The sequence below is a fragment of the Neolamprologus multifasciatus genome, chromosome 11, assembly GCF_963576455.1.
Source record: "Neolamprologus multifasciatus chromosome 11, fNeoMul1.2, whole genome shotgun sequence".
NCBI lineage: Eukaryota > Metazoa > Chordata > Actinopteri > Cichliformes > Cichlidae > Neolamprologus > Neolamprologus multifasciatus.
In genome coordinates, this window is record NC_140449.1 from 8,656,549 (window position 1) to 8,680,482 (window position 23,934).

Here is a 23,934-nt window from a genome sequence, read left to right on the forward strand (position 1 = left end):
GCGTGGTGTTTGTTGTCAGTGTTTGATTACATCATGTAATAATTCAAAGATTCGCTCATCCTGGCAATTTAGCTGTTGCTAATAAATGAAATATATTGCAGACAAATTCAAAACAGAAACATTTTTGTCAAATATTCCTTATATTCCTGAAATTATTAATTAGTCTGCACTTTTGATCAATTTTGACTATGGGTGTGCTTAATGAGTCCTAAATGGTAAAAACAACCACCTTTAATTGCTATGAGCTCTTTATGATTGACATCTTAACTCTCACTTAGAGCCACTTCTATTCTTACATATTATTATGTTGAGTCTCTTTATATAATATCCATACCTGTAAACAACATGATGGCTTACTAGGGATATGTTGTGAAACACATTTTTTTCTTTGACAAATATTTTAAAAGAAGAAAATGAAGAAACTGTTTTTGTACAATGACACATTTCTGACTATATTTGTATAAGTATATGATAAATAGCACAGAATCTGTAACACGTTCGTTTTTTATCTCTAGTCTTTTCGAGGTCCGAATGTGCAAGCGACCAGCCAGGGGCGCTTTTTGGTCGCTTCTGTCGCGTTCGGTGTGTATGCACCGTTAGCCTAAACGCGCTGCTTTGCGCTGCAGTGCGGTCCTCCTGCCACAGAGGGCGATGTTTGTTACAGTGCTGCAGCTCTAGCAAACTTCCGCTGGCCTGAAGGATTTGTGCCGCAGATTCGACAGAAATGTGTGTCTTTATTCAGTAAAAAAAAGACTCTAAATCACGATTTAGTGAATAAATTTATTCGCATATAGGTTCTGGCCTGTATATAAATTAGTATTACTTCGCTCTTTGGTCGCTGAGGGAAATGGATGGACAAAAAGCAGGTAAGAAATTTGGCTAGCTTCAACTCGAATATGTTTTTCGGGTCTTCATGTTAACTCGGGCCAAATCAAAATAAACAGACGTGCATGGTTAAAAAAAGGGCACCGTTTCATTTGGCGTTTTTTAATATTTTGCTCAAACTATGGACACTATACAGAAAGAAAAGTACAAATAAGCTACAAACCGTAACCTGTTACGTTAACACACAGTGTCACCTGACTCTACGGTCAATGTAGTTCCCACACTTAAATCAGCATTAAATGACAAATTATACGCGTGTACTTTACTATAGCAATTATTATTACAGAAATTAACAACGTATTTGCAACAACTTGTACAGAAGATCTGGTTAGTTTGGGAGTGGCTTTTAAGCTATTGTTCCTGTAATAATATGTTTCATTTGAGGTGGATTGGGAGTTGGGAGAGATAACCGATTACTTGTTGGTTATTAATCTTTTTACATTTTCCAGCAGATTACATACATGCAGCATATAACACGGTAAAATTAGCCAATATCCACCCCATAATTTCTTATATTGCCGCAAAATGTATCTTCTCTGTGCTACAAATATTAGTTAATTAACACATAAACCTCTACGGTTCACTTGTTTATATCAAATCAAGAAAAAAACACGACGAGATCAACTTATTTAACAAAAAGCTCTGGATCTGCCACCTTTTCTCTCTGTGTCCCCAGCTGGTTCTGTGTTTATGTGTCGCCTGTGCAACGTCTTTTCTCCAAGTCGCTCCCAGCTACTTGCACATTGCTCCCAGCTGCACCCTCAGCAGGAGCCTCTAGATGACATCATTATTGCGCTGCAGCCTCTTGTGGCAGATCCTGTGGAGAAGCTGGCAGGTCAGAGCACCACCACATCACCACTATTACTATCACAAAAAAGACCTTACTCAGGTCTGTAAATGTTTTGACTTTTGGCTACACAGACAATGATTGCAGAATAATGTCTTCGTCGATGCTGTTCTCTTAGGTGGATGTGTTGCACGAAATTAAATTTTTTTTGAAAAAAAAAACAGTGCTGCCTTTTTTTAACTGTTCTGTTGGATTATTGGCTTACAGAGACCCCAGTGAAGCGAAAACGAGGAAGACCAAAGGGCTCTACGAAGAAGATACGCACAGATTTGACAGAGGGCACGGCCATTTCCAGCCAGTCTCCAGAGAATAACTCCAGAGAAGAAAAGAGAAAAAAGGAGGAAATTCAACAATTTAGTTCAGCAGAAGGTGGTATTGTTGCCTTATACAGTGTAAATCAATCTTTTGATACCTGGTAGTACTGGTCTGCAGACTGCTAACTGATTATATTATTTGGATAGCTGGTTCTTGTTTTGTATTCCTGATTAGTAATGTAGCTTTGCTGTTACTAATCTGTGGTACATATGTTTTTGTAATAATGTTTTTTTTAGTACAAAAAAATGATGGGATATCAGGGCTGGAATGTAGACACTGCCATCGCTCATTCAGCAACAGGCGTCAAATCCTTAAACACATCTGCCTAAGAGAAGAGGATGAAGATGCAGATGAGGAGGGAAATGGTGAGGAATCAAAGGGCACAAATGTGAAATAATTTATCAGCAGGAAAGTCAATGCCTGCCGCAGATGATTTCAAAGAACAGTTAGTTGGAGAGCATGCTACAAATGTTGCTTGAAGACTGTTAAATCTTTTCACACACACACTGAAGATGTTAAAGTAGATCTAGTTACTGTACCTAACATTTGAAGTTTATCTATTTAATACACACAATAATTTTCAGGGAACATCTCTGGTACAGCAGAAGGTGAGGGAACGGAAAATGTGGATCCCGGAGGAATTGATCCAAACCAGAATAAACACAACCAGACACAATCAGGACTTGATCGAGAAGGCAGTAAGATCATGATTATGGTTTCTTAAAATTAATCATTATTGGAAGAATAATGATCTGATCTATCTTTTGTTCTCTGTTTATAGAAGGGGGAAACTCTAGATCCTTAAAAACCAACCACAGTTGCATCTCCAAGGAAGGAGGCCAAGCAACAGGAAACAAAAAATCTGTTATCAGTGTTGTTCTGACAGAAGATGAAACACTTCCAGGTTGGCATTAAAGCGGTATTTAAGCCTGTTTTTACTTTCTGGCTAAAAATGCAGTTTTATGAATAACTATAATACTTCACTTTTAATTCAAAAGGTGTTTTTAAAATGGTTCCTGTAGAGGAAGGTTCAGCAGAAGCAGAATCTGGTTCTATCAAACCTCAATCTCAACCTGAGGTAAGTGCTGGAATGCTGTGGAACAGCGAAGAGTCAGTTCACACAGATTTTAACCCCTTAAAGCCTGAAACATGGAATTGCCCAAATCAATTTTTAAATGAGTGTTTATTGAACCTTCTGACAAATAAAAAAGTAAAATATAGTAATTTGCATATATTAATTTTAATCTGTATCATATTTGTCACATCCAGCTATTTTTGTAATTTATTCCTAAAAAATGTAACGTGCAATTTATTTTGTTTTTCTGGGGGTAAAACTATTACACTGATTATGTATCTAGGAGTCCTAAAAACGTATGTATTAAATACATTACATTAGAAGGGTTAAAATATGTTTTTTTTATGTACAACAAAGTCTTGTAACAAAGTTACACAGTTTAATTTACACATGGTTTGAGACCTCTTCCTTTTGTGACCATGTTAGCCACGTGCTGTTTTGATCTTATGTTGCTCATAAAACTCAAAATTACACAGAAGTAAAATTCATCAGCAGCATCTGTCCTTTAGAAACAAACAGAATAGTGAACAGTGTTTACATTATACTTACTTTCTGCTGACATTCCTATAACCTGTTAACAGTGTTTTTGTTGCAGTGAAGAAAGTGTTTGTAGTTCAGCTGAATTTGAACTCGTGATTCTGTCCTAAAAAAGATACTGTGTTTGTTGTCCAAAAGTATTTTGTGACATTATTATATTGATCTTTCTGGACATTCAGCACTCTGAAGTCTTCCAGAATGAGTCACACGATGTTGCAAGTGAAGCCACCACAGATAACCCTCAAACAGACCAGGAGCCAAGGTAATTAATAATTTATTAAACCAGAAGATTTCTTGTAAGTAATTAGGAGTCAGTGTAATTGATTTTAGGTAAAATAGTTGATTTGTGAACGTTAACAATCTTTTACAAGATTTTTAAGTTTCTGGTTGTCACTGTGTGACCTGTCAATGTTTTGTTTTGTTTTCTATTCCTAGTTCTAATCCTACCACAACAACAACGACAAACAGCAGGGGCTTCCAGGAATGTTCTATCAAACAAGATGCTTCCACGTACGTTTTGAATATTTTAATATTTGTAGTTGTATTTTCAGTCATATGTTGTTTCTTCATATGTGCATCATGTGAAAAAATAAGCGCACCCTTACTGCCTTTACAGAAATTAAGAAAGTAAGTAGCATCCAGGTGCTGCTAATTAAATTCACTTGACTGTTTCAGATCAGCTGAGAATAGTTTTAAGGCCAATTCCAAACAAATTGTCCATCATTCTACAGCGACAAAGATTATTCACAAGTATTCAAGACAGTTATTAATCTAAGCAGGAGTGGGCGTCCCACTAAATTATCCTAGTATTAGACCACTACATATAATACCTTGAAGGCCTCAGTTAGCATGTATAATATTAAAGTTCATGACAGAACTTAAAAAAATGGAAGCATGGATTAGGTTACATCTTTTGTAATAAAGTCCTTAGGACAGACAAAACCAGATGCAACATATCAACTAGGGCTGCCACAAACGATTATTTTGATAGTCACTAGTCACCGATTATTTTTGCGATTAGTCGACTAATCAGATCATGCATCCATTGGACGTAAAACACAGCTCATAGCAAGGTGGTGGCACTATGGTGATTAGAGCTTCTTTACAGCTGCATGACTTTGCAGTCATTGAGTGGACTCCTCTGTATACCAGAGCATTGTAGAGGCCATCTGCCCAAAAGCTAAAATGTGCAACAGATTAATGATCCCAAGCACAACAGCAAATCTATAACAGAATGGCTGAAAAAAAAAAGAATCAAGGTGTTGCAATGGCCCAGTCAAAGTCCAGACATCATCAGCCCGTCTAAAATGCTTTGACTGGATCTTAAAAGCACTGTGCATAAATGAATGCCTGCAAAACCTCAATAAACTAAAGTAACGCTGTAAAGAAAAGGAGGGCAGAATTCCTTTACAGTGATGTGAGAGACTGTTAAAGTCCTACAGAAAACTTACTTCAAAAATTACATCAACTTATTGCAGCTAATGGTAACTACAAAATGCTGGCTCATGGGGTGCACTTAATTTTTCACACGGCAGCATAGAGACAACTGTATGTGGATTTTATTTTACAGAGTTTTTAGATTTGGGGGTACAGTGTAGCTAAAAGCTTCTTCTTATGTAATATGACAGAGGTTAGGTCCACCCTGTTTCACCATGATATCAACAGGAGTGAAACTGATCAGCTATGAGAAATGTAATATTGTCACCTGCTGTCTTACAGTTTGCCTCAGAGCCACCTGAAAATTTTTGCCTGTGAGTTCTGTAACAAAATCTTTAAGTTCAGACACTCACTGGTTGCTCACCTGAGGACACACACCCAAGAAAAACCGTTTCAGTGTCTGCACTGTGACTACGCATCGGCCATCAAAGGTAAATTAGTCTATAGATTTCAGGTTGGCTGCGTAAATGAATACAAAGTTGAAGTTGATCGTGTTTATAGCATTAACTGGAAAAGGAAGAGTTGCACTACTTACTAGATTTGTCCTTTAAAGCAAACCTGAATGTTCACCTGAGGAAGCACACTGGAGAGAAGTTCAGCTGTCAGCACTGTCCTTTCAACTGCCTCAGCCCAGGACACCTCAAGGTGCTGATATACTGCTCTTAGTAGTCATAGTGTTGCATGCTGAGTATTATTAGCATTAACAGACAGGCTTCAAGATATTAAAGTTAGATATACTGAATATATTTTCAGTGTGAAGCTGCATGGTTTGTAATTTGTGTCTCTGTGGATGCAGGTCCATATAGAGCGTGTCCATATGAAGGTGAAGCAGCACTGCGGCTTCTGTGAGAAAAAGTACTCTGATGTCAAGAACCTGCTGAAACACATGGAGAAACGACATAATCTAAAAGATCCCACTGTTTACCAGAGCTACCAACAACTGAGGTTTGTCCTGCTGAAGAGGTTTTCAAACTGTGAGATGCTCCTCCAGGGCGGTGGTGCGTGAAGTGTTGAATGGGGTTTATAGCCAAAGAGAGAGGGAAGAGTTCCTGATGCAACAATACGTTAATGTAGCTCATTGTAGATACACTATATTGCAAAAGTATTTGCTAGAGGGACATCCCGTTCTTAATCCACAGAGTTTAACGTGATGTCAGCCCACCCTTTGCAGGTATAACAGCTTCACCTCTTCTCTGCATGTTTTCCACAAGGTTTAGGAGTGTTTATGGGAATTTTTGACCAGAAGGCCTGGCTCGCAGTCTCCACTCTACTTCATCCCAAAGGTGTTCTATCAGATTGATGTCAGGACTCCATTCAAATGCTTTCACATCAAACGTGTCTTCATAGATCTTTCTTTGTGCACTCGTGCGCAGTCATGTTGAAATATAAAAGAGCCATCCCCAAACGTTTCCTGCAAAGCTGGGAGCTGAAATTGTAGAAAAGGTCTCGATATGCATTAAGAGTTCCTTTCACTGGAACTCCTACTAAAAAAAAAAAAAACCTCACACCAAAATTCCACCTGCACCAAACTTTACTCTCAGACAAATACTGTTCTCCTGGCGAACAGTATTTTCCCCAAATCTAGACTTGTCTGTCAGCTTTCCAGAAAGAAAAGCGTGATTAATTATTCCAGAGAGCACATGTCCATGACTCTACTGTCCAGTGGCAGTGTGCTTTACACCACTGCACCTGACACTTGCATTGTGATCGATCACGGTACCACATTGGAATTCACTGAGCTCCTGAGGGCGACCGGTTCTTTTACAAATGTTTGTAAAAGCTTGATTTTATACACCTGTTGCCATGGAAGTGATTGGAACAGCTGAATTCAATGATTTGGATGGGTGAAGGAATACTGTGGGCAATATAGTGTTATTATTTTTACTAATTTGGCTTGTAATTAATTGCAAATGATCTTTGCGAGTCACAACACATGCATTTTTTTTAAAATTTGGGTGAAAAGGGGGAAAATTACTTAATTTTGTCACTGTCAGATTTGGAAACTCTGATCTTCGCTGATATCTCTGACTGTTTCCTGTGACCCTGCCTTTGTAATCTGTTCCGTTTGTCTATATAATCCAGGTTAAAAACTCGCCAGGGCCTCAGACAGCTCCTTTACCACTGTCACACATGTAACCGACGCTTCAAAAACCACCTAGAGCGAGAGCGCCACATGTTAGTCCACGGGCCTAAGCGTCCCTACGCTTGCCTGCTCTGCGACCATGCCGTGACCAAGATGGTTGCCCTCTCTGCTCATGTCAGGAAGCACCTCTTCCTGTACGTGTGCTCCATGTGTAACGAGAAGTTTGTCAGCTCGCAGAGGCTGAAGAGTCACTTGACAGAGTGTCACCCAGGACTAGATCAAGAGCAGACCTTCACTGACTCCATCAACAGCAGCTACTATTTGGCTCAGCCTGGAGGAGACATGCTGGGGAGTGAGGCGAGCATGGACACACAGGAGTCCCGGATACCACAGGAGAGAGAAGAAGACGGAATACGAGAAGAGGACGGGCAACATGGCACGGGGGGGAAGGAATGGGAAGATGTGGAAAGAGAACAGCTGAGAGAAGAGAGAGAGCAAGAGAATGAAGAAGAACAGGCTAATAAAAATCCTGCTGAAAGTTTAGAGGCAGTGCCGCTGATAGATGGAGAGATGGGAAAGGAAGTAGGAATAGAAGAGAGAGAAGCACAGCCAACCTTTAAAGACAGACAAGAAGAAGCAGCAGCAGAGAAGATGTCACACATTAAGACGCCAGACTCATGCAGCTCTGCAGCTGAAAGACTCAAAGAGGACTCGCACACCTTGTTATCACAAGAGAACATTCAAAGTCCACACTTAGAGGCTGGGACTCAAAAAAATGGACACACACCTGCTGAGAACACACACACATCATCTTCATCAGGAACTGTAACCCCGTCTGATGCCAGCGCATGCACACATTTGTCTGCAGGTCCAGACAACAACCAGGCTGCACAGTCAGAGGAGGTAAATGCAAAATTATAATATGATTTAATTCCTAATGAAAATATTTCTTCTTTAGATGTTACCTCGTTTATGTTTTATATTTACATAAACGAGGAAGCACCTCCACATTAGCTGTATTATTCTTTAAGATCACAAACCAATATTACCAAGAGAAAAAAACACATTTTGTATTTAAAAAAAAAAAAAATGGTGAAAACAAGTGCAGGTTTTTTTTTTTAAATATTTTTATTGAAAAAAGAAAACGACAGTACTTGCAGTTACCGAAATACATTTTCCTAAGTAAATATACCATATATATATATATATGGTATATTTACTATATATATATATATATATATAGTAAATATACCATATATATATATATATATATATATATATATATGGTATATTTACTATATATATATATATATGGTATATTTACTATATATATATATATATATATGGTATATTTACTATATATATATATATGGTATATTTACTATATATATATATATATGGTATATTTACTATATATATATATATATATGGTATATTTACTATATATATATATATATATATATGGTATATTTACTATATATATATATATATATATGGTATATTTACTATATATATATATATATATATGGTATATTTACTATATATATATATATATATCTCCACACAGATCAACACAACCATCAAACATATTAGAGGAATATAACAGTAACAGAAGTACATTTAAACAGGCAATACCTCTAGACTAGCAAAATAAGAGATAAAGGGTTGCCACTTGTGAAAAAATTTGGCTGTGCAACCTCTCAACGTATATTTAATTATTTCAAGTTTAAAAAAAAAAAGACATCTTTAAGCCACCGGGAAATAGTAGGATACTTAACAGACGTCCAATGCAACAATATTAGACGTCTCGCTAATAGGGATGTGAAGGCTATAATATCCTTTTGTGTGGAATCAAGTGTAAGTGAGCGAACAGGAATCCCAAATACAGCAATCAGAGGACAAGGATGAAGAGTTACCCCAAGAACAGTTGACATAATAGCAAAATTCCCTGTCCAGAAACCTTGTAGCTCAGGACACAGAAAAAAAACATGTGGCTAAGGTGACAAGGAGAACCATGGCATTTATCACATTTATTTTCCACTTCTGGATACAAGTGCAGTTTTACTGGGATTAGATTCCTTAATCCGGTCATATCCTTCTTCCTATTTGTATGACTTTAAATATGTAGATAGTCCTGCTTAATTTGCCAATGCAGAGATTCAGTTTGAAGTAGCGTCCTCTGCATGACTGCTGAGCAATAACTATTTTATAGTGTGTTTAGTTCTCACGATAAATCATCTCCGATAAATCACTCATGGTAAGAAGACAAGCATTTTTATCCAGTCTTATACTGAGGTTGCATTTGTCCATTTCTGCTGGTAGGTTTCAGAGGGTTCCCATCACAGCGCATTCGAGCAGGTGTTTTCATCCCTTCAGAAGACTCAGCTCAATATGGAGACTTTCCAGCGGCTTAGGAAAATTTATGGAGAACTTGAATGTCAATACTGCGGTAAGACAAATAAAAAAACAAAACTCTTTGAGTAGATTGGATTTGCTTTGTCCTGCTTTTTTAAATATTCACTTAACTGTAATTTACTGTTAAATACTGTGTGCAGCTCCTAATCACAGTTTTGTGCTGCACAGGTAAACTGTTCTGGTACAGAGTCCACTATAACAGCCATGTGCGCACACACACCAAGGAGCACCTGCATTACTGCTCAAAGTGCAGCTACTCTTCCATCACCAAAAGCTCTTTAAAGCGACACCAGATCCAGAAGCACAGTGGCTTGCTGCTGACTTGTTCGAATCCTGACTGCAAATACAGCACGCCTGACAAATACAAACTTCAAGCACATATGAGAACACACAAAGAGCAGGTAACTAGCCTGAGCAGACCAGTTCCTTGTGATGGGTTCTTAATATGTGGTGCTGTTGAATTTATTGTAATACACTGAGGCTTAAACAACTAAAAATGATTGCTCCTTCAGCCTTTTCTTGTGTCTTCTCTTCAATTACAGGGGAGGAATGAGATGTGTCCTGTCTGCCATCGTAATTATCCAGAGCACAGACTAAAGCACCACATTAAAACATCACACCCTGGTAAAGAACACAAGTATTGCTGTGTCACTACAAAAAACAATGTAACTCATTCTTGTTTGTTTTTATTTTAAAGCAGATTCAGATCTGTCTTTTTAAAACTGTCAGTATTACCTTTTGCTCCTGCCTCACTAAATCCAAATTACATTATTATATAACTATATATATTATATTATTATTATAACTTTTTATTGGGCACGTATTGTGAGCACAGTTGGTCCTGGATATATTTTTTTAAAAGGTGCAGTCAGTCAGGTCATTTTATATAAAAATAATGTTGCTTTCATAAATACACAGTGTAGAATGGTCTTCTAGCAAATTGATGCGATTTCATAAACGTAGTTTTAATCTATTAAAAATACACGCGGCACTGATTTTTGGAAGCTGCCATGTTGGCCCACCATCTTGAAGTGGCTGAGATGGACGGGCGATGTTCCACCTACTTGAGTTTTATGTATCTGGCTAGAGACTGTCCACAGACTGTCCACATACGTAGTACGGCAAAGATGGAGAAGAGCTCGTAGGCATTTCTGTCCCATGGTGGATAATTTTAAGTAGTGCCTCCACCATCAGACTCAGGATATGTAGGATGATGCCTCTGTTTGATCATCCGAGAACCCGTCCCCTTCACCAAAAAGTAAAACAACTCAACTGGGATCCGGATAAAAACCTCATCCTCCCCTTCCGCACGTTAAGCCTCATTTTACAAACTCAATTCAGAGCTCTAACACACGAAATATCCCTAAACATGCTTATTTATTCCAGATATTAATTGTTATCAGCAGATTAAACATGTGGCCGCCCCGTCTCCAGAGAGCTTTCAAAACGAGCCAACTAAACAACAACAACAACAGCTAAGCTATGCGTCATAAACTAGGTTATGCCAGCTAATGTTAGGCTCGAGTCTCTTAAAAATCACACTTACCCTCTGATAAATAGTTTGATTATACTGACATTGAACAAGAACTTTTTCACTAAGTGTCCGAGTCCAACAATGTTAGATCCACTTCCAAGAAACTTTCCCTGATGCTGCTTAACAGCAACAATTGACTGCAATCTGCTGACATCTACTGGTTAGATTTTACACCCCGGACCTTTAAATGATCAAAGTGTTGCAGTTGCTTTCAGCCAAAGCTGACGCACAAGGCTAAAATAAATAAATGGCAAAGCTAGTTTCTGCTGCTAACCTTCACAATATTTTGATGCCCATTAGAAATTTTCCATCTTGTACATTTACTGCATGTTTCTTTGTTTGCATGGATGTTTTGGACAGACACTCTTCCTATACAAGGTAAAGGACTGATGGTGCAGCGTGCAGAGAAGTGCCCTTACTGTGACTCCTACTTCCTAAAGAACAGCAGCGACTTTCAGCAGCACATCTGGGCCCATCAAGGTCTGATAACGCTCTGCTCTTTAAAGCTGGCGAACACGCACACAGCACAAGTCCTCAGCACATGTGGGCGAGCACCTCTGCACACAGTTTTACTGTATCATTATTTTTGAAAGCTGAGTTTCCATCTGTCCCTCTTCCTCCTGGCCGTCGTCCAGAAGAATGAAGCAGTCTGCAAATACACACGCAGATGTTGTTGAGGGAAATTGGCCCATTAGTCAAGCTACTCTTAAAATGATGAAAACAAAAACAAGCCAAATTGTCCGTGTGCGATGCTGGCAAAAGAAACACTTTAATGGCTATTTTTCTTTTGCACTGGTCTCTGCAGCAGGACTTTTTGTTCTGCAGATGTTTTTTTTTTAAGGTGCATGAGATTGCTAAAATTACTTTAAGACTGAAGAATATGTCCCTGCTCGGCTGAAGCTGCTTAATATATACAGCCTGTTCATATCTGCTGTAGAGTACAACATTTTGTCTTGAGGAAGCAAATTGTTATTCCTGCTGGTGTTTCTTGGCCCCTGCTGTACTCACTTGATTTGATAAGTTTTTTCACCTCGCCAGCTTATAAAACAACAATTTTCAAAAAAGTTTATCTGGCTTAATTTTCTTTTTCTTTCTTTCTATTCCAATACTTGGCTGACTCTAATCCAGGTCACCGATGGCTGCACCTCTTCAACAGTCACTCGTAAATACAATTGGCACCAAGTATTCATAAAATATCCACTTTAGGCGCGTATCTCTTAAAAGTTCAGGAGTAAAAACATTTTCCTGCTGAGATTTGCTGTTTATGGCTTAAATATAATTTGATTGCATTTGCAAACAAAGATTTCCATGTTCAAAATGTCTATTTATTTTTTGCTTAATAATTTAATTGAATTGCTTAATAATCTTTTCTGCTGGCAGCTTGTTAAGTGTGTGTTTGTATGTTGTTGTCTGTGTGGGTAGGTCTGAAGCCATACGTCTGCAACGTGTGTGACTATGCAGGTCGCAGTAAAAGCAACCTGAAGACTCACATGAACCGACATAATACGGAGAGACGTCACCTCTGTGATCTGTGTGGGAAAAAGTTCAAATCTAAAGTCACGCTGAAAAGCCACAGACTGAGCCACACGGATGAAGGTATGCACTTTGTTAAAATGACATTATGCATTTCTTTAATATTATAATTTAGAATTAATGATAACTTTGTGTATGTCACAAATGCTCTTAATGACCAGTGATGATAAATGTCACAGTGTTTACTTTGCGTCTGTCCAGGGAAACGGTTTCAATGTTCAGAGTGCGACTTCACCTCGGTCTCTAAGCCTTCCTTACTCAGACACATGGAGCAGCACGCTAAATTTAAGGTCAGATTACATCTAACATTACCATCCTCAGTTTTATTATTATTTATTTTTTAGCAGAATATGAATAGAGCGACAAACCATCAGGGTCCATGATTCCATCTCAAATCAACACGGGCCTTCTGCTCACAGTCAGCGATTTGCATGAGAGTTTTAGGATACAAAGTTTCAACACCTATAATGATTGCTGTGAGATTTTAGCGTCATTTATCGAATATCAAAGAAGAAAATATAATAAAAAAAGAGTAGAATAAAGAAATACAGATGACTGAAAATAGTGTAGCAGCCGTAATCCTTACACCAAACTCCTTGAACCACAAAACTTTCATGCAAATCTCAAACGGTCGAGCAGAAAATGTTCTAAAAGTTGGTTGATTTCAAATGAAATGACCCATCAGCATTCTGCTTTAGATATGCTGCAACATTTTACCCAACAAGAGAAAACTAAAATTAAACAGCAGCACTAACATGTCGCATGTGTTTGTCTCTGTAGCCGTTTCGCTGTGCTCACTGTCACTACTCCTGCAACATTGCTGGCGCTCTGAAGCGGCACTACAATGTGAAGCACCCGGATCAGAGATACGAGAATGCCGGACCCGGATTGCCAAACCCTGACGCCCTGAAACAGCAAGGTCCTAACTCTGCTCTCCCTCCACTGTGTCCAGGCACCTTGATTATTATTAATTATTATATAATTTCACTGCAGCTAGACATTTGTAAAACATTTGAATACAGCGTTGACATTTGTTTTCTCTTGGCAAGCTCTGGTTACTACATTGTCTGACCTCTGTCGTAGCTGTAACTGTTGTCTGACTTAGAGTATGTAGGGTTTCAAACAAAGTGTAATGTAGCTCTTTGTGTGTGCTTATGTTTAGGAGGTATGAAGTGTCCCGAATGTGAATTTGTTTATGGCACAAAGTGGGAGCTGAACCGTCACCTGAAGAGCAAACACAGTCTCAAAGTGGTAGAAGGCCCTTGGGAGGTAAACAAATACACAAGATACAATGATAATAAAATAAAGCTAGCTGGGTGTGAACGCTGAAGTGTGTGGACTGGTAGCCTAGAAAGGGTATTCTGTTTATCCGGATGTAGAGTTTACTGTAGAGAAATGAGGCCCGGCGAGCTACTGTAGCTCTTCTGTGTTGTGCCATCTGCTTGATCCAGAAGAGAAGAATAACTGCTGCATTAGTAAGACTCTTTGGTTATTGTTTTGGTATCAGGAATATTGGAACAGATAATTTTCTCTAAAAATCACGTCTCTGTGGCTTTCAAACCCCAAAACATACTACGCCAAAGAACTGGTCTACCCCAAGGATTGGGTCCCCCAGCACAAAGAGAGTAATGTAGTGCAGGTAGTGAAGTACCTGGAGGATTGCTGTGAATTATACATTGGGGAAAACAAACAGCCTCTGGCTAAGAGCTGCTACTTTCACACAATTTATGCTTCAGCAGGAAATCTACTACGTAACTTGCCTGTGAAGGTTCTCAGTCATCCAGGTCATCGTAGTCAAAGCAGCTGGCAAAGAAAAGCGTCTGGACTTCTTTAAGTTGCTTGAAGACGTTTCACCTCTCATCCGCGAAGCTTCTTCAGTTCTAAGGTCAAATGGTGGAGAGTCCCAGATTTGAACCTAGTGGGAGGGACAGAGGGACAAAAGGACCCCCTGATGATCCTCTTCAGCCATTGTGAAACCTGGCCCCACCTTATCATGCGAATTCCTGAGGTCAGATGGCCCAGGATGTGAGTGGGCGTTAAGGCGTCTGGGAAGGGATCTCAAAACTGGATTATAGATGGCAGACAGTTGGTGTCGTAAACCACCGCCTCTGTTCAAAGATGGTCGCTCACAGTGGACATAGATGCTTCTTTCACTCCCCTTTCAAACCATCTGTCCTCTCTGTCCAAAATGTGAACATTGGCATCCTCGAAAGAGTGTCCTTTATCCTTAAGATGCAGATGGACTGCTGAGTAACTTGATCTGACACTGAAGAAGTTACTTAAATGAATGAGAAAACATTTCTCCCACATCCAGATGAACAGGATTTCTATACATGAATGATTGAGCATGCATCAAAACATAGAATGAAATTTTATCACTTATTTACCGCTGTCCTGTTTGGCTAAGTAAAGAAGGTAAACATTGTATCCACACCATGTCATCCACACCATGTCAGCACCTTAGTATCCCATAGCTGTAGAATGTTACCATTGGATGTATTTGTAGTAATTAGAAACTAACTTATTATAATCTCGTCCTTTTGTATGAATACGTAGGTGGGAGAGGAAGTAGAGGCGCAGTATGTGTCTGTGGAGGATGAACAGCACCTGTCAGAGGCAGCGTTAGCAACCCTGCAGGACAACGGTAAAACCTTCGAGAAGCATCAACAGCTTCAGGATAACTGAAGCTGTTTTATGTGCTTATAAAGTGTGTTTACCTATGTCCTATATAACACTGAATTCATTTAGTGCCTTTTCTGTTCAGTTAACATCCAGCAGATCACTGCGCTCAGTTCAGAGACTCAGGATGCCGTCACGTCCATGGTCGCCATGGCTCCAGGCACTGTAGCTGTTGTACAGCAGGTGAGCGACAAAACATCACCGAGTAAGGAGGTGAGATTTTACAAAATGGCAAAAAGTTTATGTTGAGCTGTGTCTGAAGTTGCAGGTGGCCGACGAGCAGGAAGTCGGTAACTGCGGCAACCAGCTGATGGTGGTAAACACAGAGGGGGCCCTAAATGGTGACCAGGTGATGGTGTTAGAGGAGGGACACAGCCTGGAGGCACTGACAGTCCTTACTCAGGGAGACGACACACACCACTATATTGTCTACGTACAGGAACACACTGTAGAAATCAACTAGTGTTTTGCTACCATTTTACCATAATGTACCAATAAACAGTAAAATATGGATTTAGCAACATTTTCAACACTTAGTTACATATATTTTTCAGACAGTAATGAAATTAAGTGCAATACGCCTGTGATAATGTGGTATATTTTGTACTAACAAAGTATATTTTAATAAAATCTTTTCCCTTGAATGTGCTTGCTTCATTTCATCAAATTTAATGACAGGCTCATAACATGGTGCATTATATACTGTATTAGAAATACCACAAAGCAGACTTCCCAGTAAACACCAGGTGAGAAGAAGGTGGAAGTTAAAACCACAGATACCATTCTAAAATGAAAATAGTACCATGCAAACTGATTCATGTGTGATTTATTCGCACATTTATTTGTCGCTGAACCGCATTAAATATTATTAATTTACATAGAACGGCTCTAATACAAATGATGTAGTTCCGTCTCAGTCCAATAGATGGCGGTGAAGAGCCTTTTGAGTGCCAACAGTTCATGTTGGTTTGCGCAGAAGAAGATGATCTGGTGGGAAATTTGACAGTGCGCGAGTGTTTTTCTATTAACCGAAAGAGCCCAATAAACAAACAGCACTCCTATATTTACTAATATTTACTGGAGATGGACCGGTATGTTTTAGTTATATCTTTTTGTCGAACTGATGACGAGTCCCCGGATGGTTTTAAATGTAAGTTTTCATTTAACTTGGAAACTTGTAATACTTCCTCCGCCAGTACCTTAAAAGTGTGCAGACTTAGCCCGTGTTAGCTTTGTAACTGTAAACTTCTTCTGGCTGAGCTCTTAATATCGTCCTGACTTTGTTAACCTTTGTTCGTATACGTTTGTGTTTCACATTTTGTTTGTAATCACGATGGTGATTTGAAGAGTTTGAAGAGTGAACTATGCTAGCAGCTTTTAACAAATTTGATTTGCTACTTGTTGTTCTTTTCAGTCTTAAATAAATCAGAAATCTGCTTGTGATGAATCCTGACAGCTCTGTTTTCACTGATCGCAGGTTTGGAGCCACTAAAGCAGATATATGGCAGACTTGTGGACATCTCCACTCAGGAGTCAGAGGTTTCTGTGTTTCCAGGTACAGTAACAGATAGATAACTTAGAGCAACTATCTATTGGTTCTAGATACTGCACATTAATCACTAATCAGCATCACTGTAAATGTTCAATTTTCAGTGGTCATTTCTTGGCCAGATGCTAAATTGGTCATCAAATCAGTCATAAAGAAACACCGTTTAAACCTATTTACGAATACATGAGGCGACAATAAGATAAAGCTCAAAAGAAGTAGTAGTTTGCAAAATAAAACATATACAAAGCAAACAGTTTATGTAAGACACTGTTGCATTGTCAGAGTTTCTGAATAGCAAAGTATTCTAGAGTCAAATGTGAATCCATCTATCTGACAGCTGAAGTTTGGCTCAAATTGGCTAATACAACAGGACAATGATCCCATAGCATCAAATCTGCTTCCTCAGAATGGCTGAAAAAGAAAAGAATCAAGATGTTGCAGTGGCTCAATCAAAGTTCAGACCTCAGCCTGGCAGAAATCCTGTGGCAAAAACAAGTTATTTCCCTTCCTTACATCTTTCTCACTGCATGTTTTCCCAGCTTGTTCTCTCAGTGGCAGCCCGTCAGCTCGGAGGTGGTACTTTGCTGTTCAGGCTTGTCACGGAGCTGCACAGGTGAGACACTTGGAAGATTCAAGAGCATAGATATGGTCCCTGTATATACAGCTTTTTTTTTATGTGTGATGCTTTAAATTGTCACAAGCTGTCAAAGTCTGCACCAACATAGCTATTGTGCCATTTCCTTCCTTCCTTCTTACTTATTAAATACAATATCAGCTTTACAACAGTTTTATTCATCTTTGCAAGTTAGGAATTGGTACAGAATGCCTTTATTAAAACTGCAGAAGCACTTCATGCTTCATACTTAACCACATTGACACACATTTGACAAGGAACAAATGCAGAATCTTACCTTTCAAACTGTTAAGTTGTGAATAAAGAATTCTGTATTTAGTTTAGTAATTGTCTCTTGTTTGGCAGTTTTGCACCTCTAAATGGGAAGAGTTGAGCCTTCACAGATGTGACGGTGAGGAGGAGAAACCCACTGCTTTGGAAGCTTGTTTGGGTTCTCTGAAGAACCAGGAGGCACCGGACCAAAAGGCTGATGAGCTGACACTGACAGAGTGAGATGATAATTATGATAATGTCTGCAGTTATTGTCCGTAACAGGGATTTGCTCCATCTGTCCATTCAAGAATCTGCGTGACAGTGACATGTCAGCTCATCTGTTCTCAACTTTTAACAGGCTGATGGAGGAGGCTGCAGAGGGACTGCATGTGCTGTCAGACAAGCTTCCACCTCCAGGTACTGTTGTCCAGTTTACATTGGTTACTTTCTATACTTATATATCTTTCGCCTTATAATTTGTATATAATTTGCTCGCAGTTTTGAAGCTGTTAACTTGGATCTTATAAGGCTTTTACTTAAAAAAAAAAAAAAATCTAGTTTGAAGATGTTTAATCCACAGTGCTTCCACAAAGCACTTCTCAGGTGGTTTCGATGATTACCTTTAGGGCGCAGTTCGCCACTTCAGTTTCTTCCATTCTGCATTAAGAAGAAGAACGATGATTGGCTTGTTTTACTCATGGGAAAAAAGAACAAGAAGTTTGCTGCACAAAATAATTTCTCATGGGATGATTGTGTCTTAGCCAAATCAAGGAATTAAAACTTCTTCTTAAAAGAGTGCTGTCGAATTTTAAGCAGTTATATTCTGAAAATCCGCCTGCTGCAACTTTGTGGATAAGGTTGCCTGCTGTACTGCATAAATCTGTGTTCACCAATGCTCTGACGTCTTTGCAAATCTCCCTCGTTAAGTGTTTTCTTTTTTGTTTGTTTTTTTTTTAAGAGAAGGTTTTTTGGCACACAGTCTCTGCGGGAGTTCAGAAACAGTTACCCTCTAACTTTAGTTACCCTGAGGAGCCAGAGTCACTACAATTCTTGAAATTTGGTTTTGATAACAAGTGATTCTGCCTACTTTTTAAAAGCTCACGACTTGCCTTGATACGTCCTACCAAGAGATGGATGTGGAAAAAGAAAAAAATAAATAAATAAATAAAAGAAGGAAACACGGTGTCCTTTTGTTTCCTATGTTTTTCAATCAGGTAAAGCCTTGCTGGATGTTCTGGTGCTGGGCTCTGCTGAGCAGTCCCCTCCTGTTAAAGACCTCCTGCCTCTGCTGGGAGCCGTCAAACACATGTCCTCCTGGCATGCTGCAAAGATCAGTGTCATCACAGAGCACACACCTGGGTGAGAAGATGAAAAATACCCATGCATTACACTCTATTAGGGGTGGGTTTTGATAATCGATTTATCGATTAAAATCGATTCTAGCTTGGATAATGTGATATTGATTCATTAAAATCCTGAATCGATTTTTTAATATAAATTTATTTTTTGCCCGAAATGCCAGAATCTCAGGTGAAACCTCACAAAATTTCAACAACCACCAAACAGCTAAAACAGTGAATGAGAGCAGGAACACGGATTCTGCACAAAGACATAAACACAAAGCGCGGACCTGCCGACGGATCAGAATCAGTGAGATGTCGTCTTTCTCACCCGACAGCAAGGACACGGTTGGGGCTGAAAGCTGACAGCTCGCTGATTCTGATGCTTTGGTGGGTCCGCGCTTTGTGTTTACCTCCTTTTTGCGCTGATTCTAAAGCTGTTAGTTTTATCTCGCTCCAAACAATATTGACTGAACCAGCAGCAAAAGAAGATCCAAACTAAGCTTCACATAAACATCGTCATGAATTCCCTCTGACTTTTACTGTTTTGCTTCCAACACGATAAAATGACACGTCATACACAGCTCTCTCTCTCTCTCTTGCTCTCTCTGTACTTCAAGAACAGTTTCCCGTCTAAAAATCTGTTTTCTGCATTATTCGCTTGCTTGTTACTCACAAGTCTACCGTTGTTTACAACGCTGTCGCTGTTTGTTTGTTTTTTCCTTTTACATACTTCCGAAAAGAAAACCTCATTTCTGCTGTTCAATGGGCTACTGAACAAATGTAAACTTTTTAAAATTATGCAAATTGCAAAACGCTTAGCCGTGTCTCTAATCAAACCGCTGTAACTTCAGAGGTAATGTTCATATGTTGATTAATGGTTTTCTTTCATTTTTGATCTACTGCAGAATATTTTTATAAAATTCCAGGCCTGGAAAATCACCTTCATGTTTTTCTGTGTTTTATCTTCAGCTACTACACACAAAGGCATCTGCTGTGATGCTTACAGACTTTGATAAAGTCTTGCAAGTGTCAGCTTCCTTTTTATAGATACAAAAATATGTAAATGTACTGATCTTAATTAGAATATTTCTGACTGTCTGAGGCAAAATTTCCCAGATACAAATCGAATTGAATCGAATCGTGGATCGAATCCTTTCGGGACCTTGTGAATCAGAATCGAATCGATTCTAGAAATCAGTGACGATACCCAGCCCTACACTCTATTCCCTCTTACTGAAGAATGCCAAATAGGCCTTCACTTAAACTCTTTAACAGCAATGCAACCTATGAAAAAGGGGCTTTTTTGTAAAGTCCTTTAATTCTTAGATTTTATTTTGTAACTTTGAAAGGAGCCTTGTTTTTACTGTAGGAAACTTTTCAAATAGTGCTATTTGTGAACTTAAGAGCTTGAAAAAAAAAGTTTCACCTCTCATCCAAGAGGCTTCTTCAGTTCTAAAAACAAAAGGTGGAGAATCCCAGGGATTTAGGCTACAGCCACACTAGCCCGGATAGATTTGAAAACTGCGTTTTCGTCTGAAGACGCTCCGTGTCCACACAAGTCGTTTTCCACATGAAAACGGCCAAAAACGCTTACGTTCCAGTACTGCGCATGCGTGAAACGCAAGAAGATTCGGCCTGCCTCATTTCTGTCTGGCGTTTATTTACTTTCCGGCTCGTTAAAACGTGTCGGCAAAATGTCGAATGGACTAACAATGAGATGGAGTTGTTGTTGCGATTAACACAAAAGTACAAACTTGCAAAAGCGAGTGAGAATTAAAGAATTTGAAGAAAAGCTATCTGGAGCATGTGCAAACTGATATTAATCTTTAATAGGGCTGTCAAAATTGAGAGCAAACAAAACAACTGCTGTATAATGCCCTCCGCTATCGTTGTTTAATTGGTCACATGACTGCATCACATGACTAAAATGCGTCATTGTTCTCAGAAGTCTCCGTTTTCGCTGTCCACGCTGCGACGCGAAAGCACCATCTTCAAATGTATTTGTTTTTGAGAGCGTTTTCTTTTGGGGAAAACGCCGTCTCAGTGTGGACGGGAGAGAAAACGATGCGTTTTCAAACAAAAACACATTAGTGTGGATGTAGCCTTAATCCCTAGTATGGGCTTTCTCCTTAGGAGGTCGTTGGGCCCACTGTTGATTATGTGTGTCATTCCACGAGCCAAGGTGTGACAAAAGGTGTAGGTCATTATCATTACTTGGGGTTAAAGGTGAAATCAGTGTGAGTACATGGCCCATCTTATCATGTGACTTGTTGAGGTCACCTAAAGTGAGGTGTGAGTGGATTGTAGGTGGCAGACAGTTGATGGCCTCTTTCACTCCTCCCAAACCATTGGTCTTCCCGATCCAGTATGTGAACATTAGCATCATCCAAAGAGTGACATTCATCTTTTAGCTGCAGATGTACCGTCGAGGTGACTCTCCTGTGTTGTGCCATGTGTTTGCGGAGTGGTTGTTTTGGTTTTCTAATGTAGAGGTCTGGGTGCTCCTCACTGCACAGCACAGTGTGCACTCAGACACTCAGTGTCTGAGTTTTTTCCTTGGGATGAACCAGGTTTTGTCTAAGTGTGGCTGGGACTGAAGTGCACTGAGATGCTGCCGTTGGAGAACATTCTCCTGTTTCCTCTAATAAACTTGGTACATAAGGGATGACAATGTTGTTCCATCAGTCATCGCCTTTCTCCCTAGTTGATGTCTGATCTTCTTTCCTGTGTATCTTTGGTAATTTGATGAAGGCCCAGTTGGGGCAACCACATGTTTTAAGAGCTTTATTTACGTGTGTCTTCCTTCTCTTTCCATCTGTGCCTTAGAGGGAACGTTGGTAGGGTGTGGCGTAGGGTCCTGTTCAACCCAAGTTTGTGTTTCAGTGGGTGATGGGAGTCGATGAGTATGCACGAGAGGGTTTCCAGTGACTTAAAGAAGTCCATTTTTTCCTTCATTTTTAAGCTCTTAAGACAACCATGACTTAGATGACTGGGAATGTACACGAACCCATTATTAGTGAAATCCTCCTAGCTCACCACTAGGGGGAGTTAGATGGATAAATAAGAGAAGGTGCTGACTTGAAGTAATGGATGGATACACATGGATGAACATTTCTGGAGAAGCACTCTTAACGATAAAAACAACAAATTAACTTTGGCAACATGAAGACAGATAATCTCAGGAGATGCCAGAATGACCTTTTTCACCCCCCAACATAAGGCATCAAAACACCACCTACCTGATAAGAACTAGACATCTTAAATGTGACAGGCTTATTGGTATAACGTGAATGTACGATTAACATTTGCAGAACTGTTGTAGGCAATAAGAAAACCTGACACATGGGCTTGCATATCGCTGTCTAACAGAGAATAAAAGTTACTCGGGCTTATCAAGCGATTCTTGTTTTCTTCATTCAGATGGCAGAAAATGGCGTCCTCCATCAGCGCCGCTTTGGTCAAGCTGGCTGACTTGGACAGCTGTATTGACTCCAAAGAAATGTGGAGGGGAAGCCTGCTTATCAGAGAGAAGAAGGTAAGGGTTGCTGGGGTAACTTCTGGAGATGGTGCACATTTTCAGACCAGTGATGTACTCAGATGTGCACAGGACATTTGTGTGAATGAGCTGAATATTTTAAACAAAAGAACTGAAGAAACAGAGTCGGAGATCTATCTGAATAAATATCAAATTGCTGTTATTATCAACTTCTTGAAATTGCAGGACACTGCCTCACCACGGTCAGAATTTGGAAAAGTGAAACTGCTGAAGCTATTTAACAAAACACAGCTCCAAAAAAATTGGTCACAATTCTCACTTGGTGATCAAAGTTTGAGACGGAAATGGATATGAGCAAAAATTTTAACTTTAATTTACATCACATATTCCATAAACTCCCCAGTAATACAAGTTTTTGGTTAAAAAAAACTCCCCAAACAAAACAAAACAAAAAACATTATAATTTTTACTGCAGCAGCTGCATAGCAGGTCTTTATAACTGTGATGGTCCAAAAGGGCCAGCTTACTATTGAGACGGAGGATTTTAATAAAGATTTTGTGGATGCTGTAAACCTCAGCTGTTTGTCAGTTACAGGAAAGCGGAGACCTCTGGGAAATTGTGTCTGTGGATGCTGTTTTGCTTACCAAAGAGAGGACTGTGAAGTCTTGTGTCTGTATACACTTGCTTGGATGTAATTGTTCCAAACCTAGCAATGTGGGTGTAATTGATGGTTTCAAAGGAGCAATGAAGGAAAAGAAAGCTGTTTGGTAGGTACAGGCTGTTGAGGGAATGAACATCTTTTGTTTTAACCACTGTGTATGTGAGACTTTGTGTGTCTGTGTTTGCAATTTCTGGACAAATACTGTTGTGGGCCGGAGAAAAACCCGTGTCCTTTTGAACTTTCCAGCTTGCTTGTCCTGGGCTTTTTATCACGAACATATCCTCCTCTGTCACATCAAACCTCTGCATGTCCTCCTTCACAACATCCACGAACCTCCTCTGAGGGCTTCCTCTTTCTTTCTGCTGGACAGCTCCATCTCCAGCATCCTTTGTCCAATACATCCACTATCCCTGCTCTGCACAAATGCAAAACATCTCTGCCTCACGTCATGCTGAATGAATCTGGAAAATTACTGGAGGTCATTAAAGGGTCATGGGAAAAGGCACCGTCCTACTGGCATTGACCTGGCAGAGCTGAACTAGCTGGTATCAGTTCAGCCCAGCTTGGCCCACTTTGACCCATTAAACCCCCCTCCTATCAATTTTTTTTTTTTCTTCAATTTTACTGGGTCATGAAGCTTATTGAAGCCAAGTGTTAA

At 39.5% G+C, this 23,934-nt stretch overlaps 2 protein-coding genes across 4 annotated transcripts in view; both read left to right on the forward strand.

Annotated features, from left to right (window-relative positions):
- Positions 1-107: 107 nt before the first annotated feature.
- zfat (zinc finger and AT hook domain containing) lies at positions 108-15,984 on the forward strand. Of its 3 annotated transcripts, none has more exons than XM_085178748.1 (24): positions 108-866; positions 1,562-1,720; positions 1,940-2,101; positions 2,284-2,412; positions 2,632-2,745; positions 2,829-2,951; positions 3,046-3,125; positions 3,839-3,921; positions 4,095-4,169; positions 5,379-5,527; positions 5,650-5,741; positions 5,893-6,041; positions 7,179-8,082; positions 9,502-9,628; positions 9,763-9,995; positions 10,137-10,218; positions 11,489-11,608; positions 12,551-12,724; positions 12,863-12,951; positions 13,442-13,580; positions 13,824-13,930; positions 15,218-15,305; positions 15,426-15,523; positions 15,603-15,984. In XM_085178748.1, the coding sequence occupies exons 1-24, from the start codon at positions 848-850 to the stop codon at positions 15,801-15,803; spliced, it is 3,696 nt and encodes a 1,231-aa protein (XP_085034874.1). In that variant the 5' UTR covers positions 108-847; the 3' UTR covers positions 15,804-15,984. The 3 variants fall into 3 exon arrangements, with proteins under 3 accessions (XP_085034874.1, XP_085034875.1, XP_085034876.1); XM_085178749.1 differs by having other exon boundaries at positions 15,609-15,984; XM_085178750.1 differs by lacking the exons at positions 108-866; positions 1,562-1,720 and having other exon boundaries at positions 2,084-2,209; positions 2,255-2,412.
- Positions 15,985-16,093: 109 nt separating this feature from the next.
- Positions 16,094-23,934, forward strand: part of mtbp (MDM2 binding protein) — a 36,153-nt gene continuing 28,312 nt past the window's right edge. Inside the window, exons 1-7 of the mRNA XM_085178751.1 lie at positions 16,094-16,490; positions 16,818-16,895; positions 17,429-17,502; positions 17,869-18,011; positions 18,134-18,192; positions 18,990-19,134; positions 22,539-22,653. Of these exons, the coding sequence (XP_085034877.1) occupies positions 16,424-16,490; positions 16,818-16,895; positions 17,429-17,502; positions 17,869-18,011; positions 18,134-18,192; positions 18,990-19,134; positions 22,539-22,653 (681 nt within the window). The 5' untranslated portion in view covers positions 16,094-16,423. The remainder of the gene's footprint in view (positions 16,491-16,817; positions 16,896-17,428; positions 17,503-17,868; positions 18,012-18,133; positions 18,193-18,989; positions 19,135-22,538; positions 22,654-23,934) is intronic.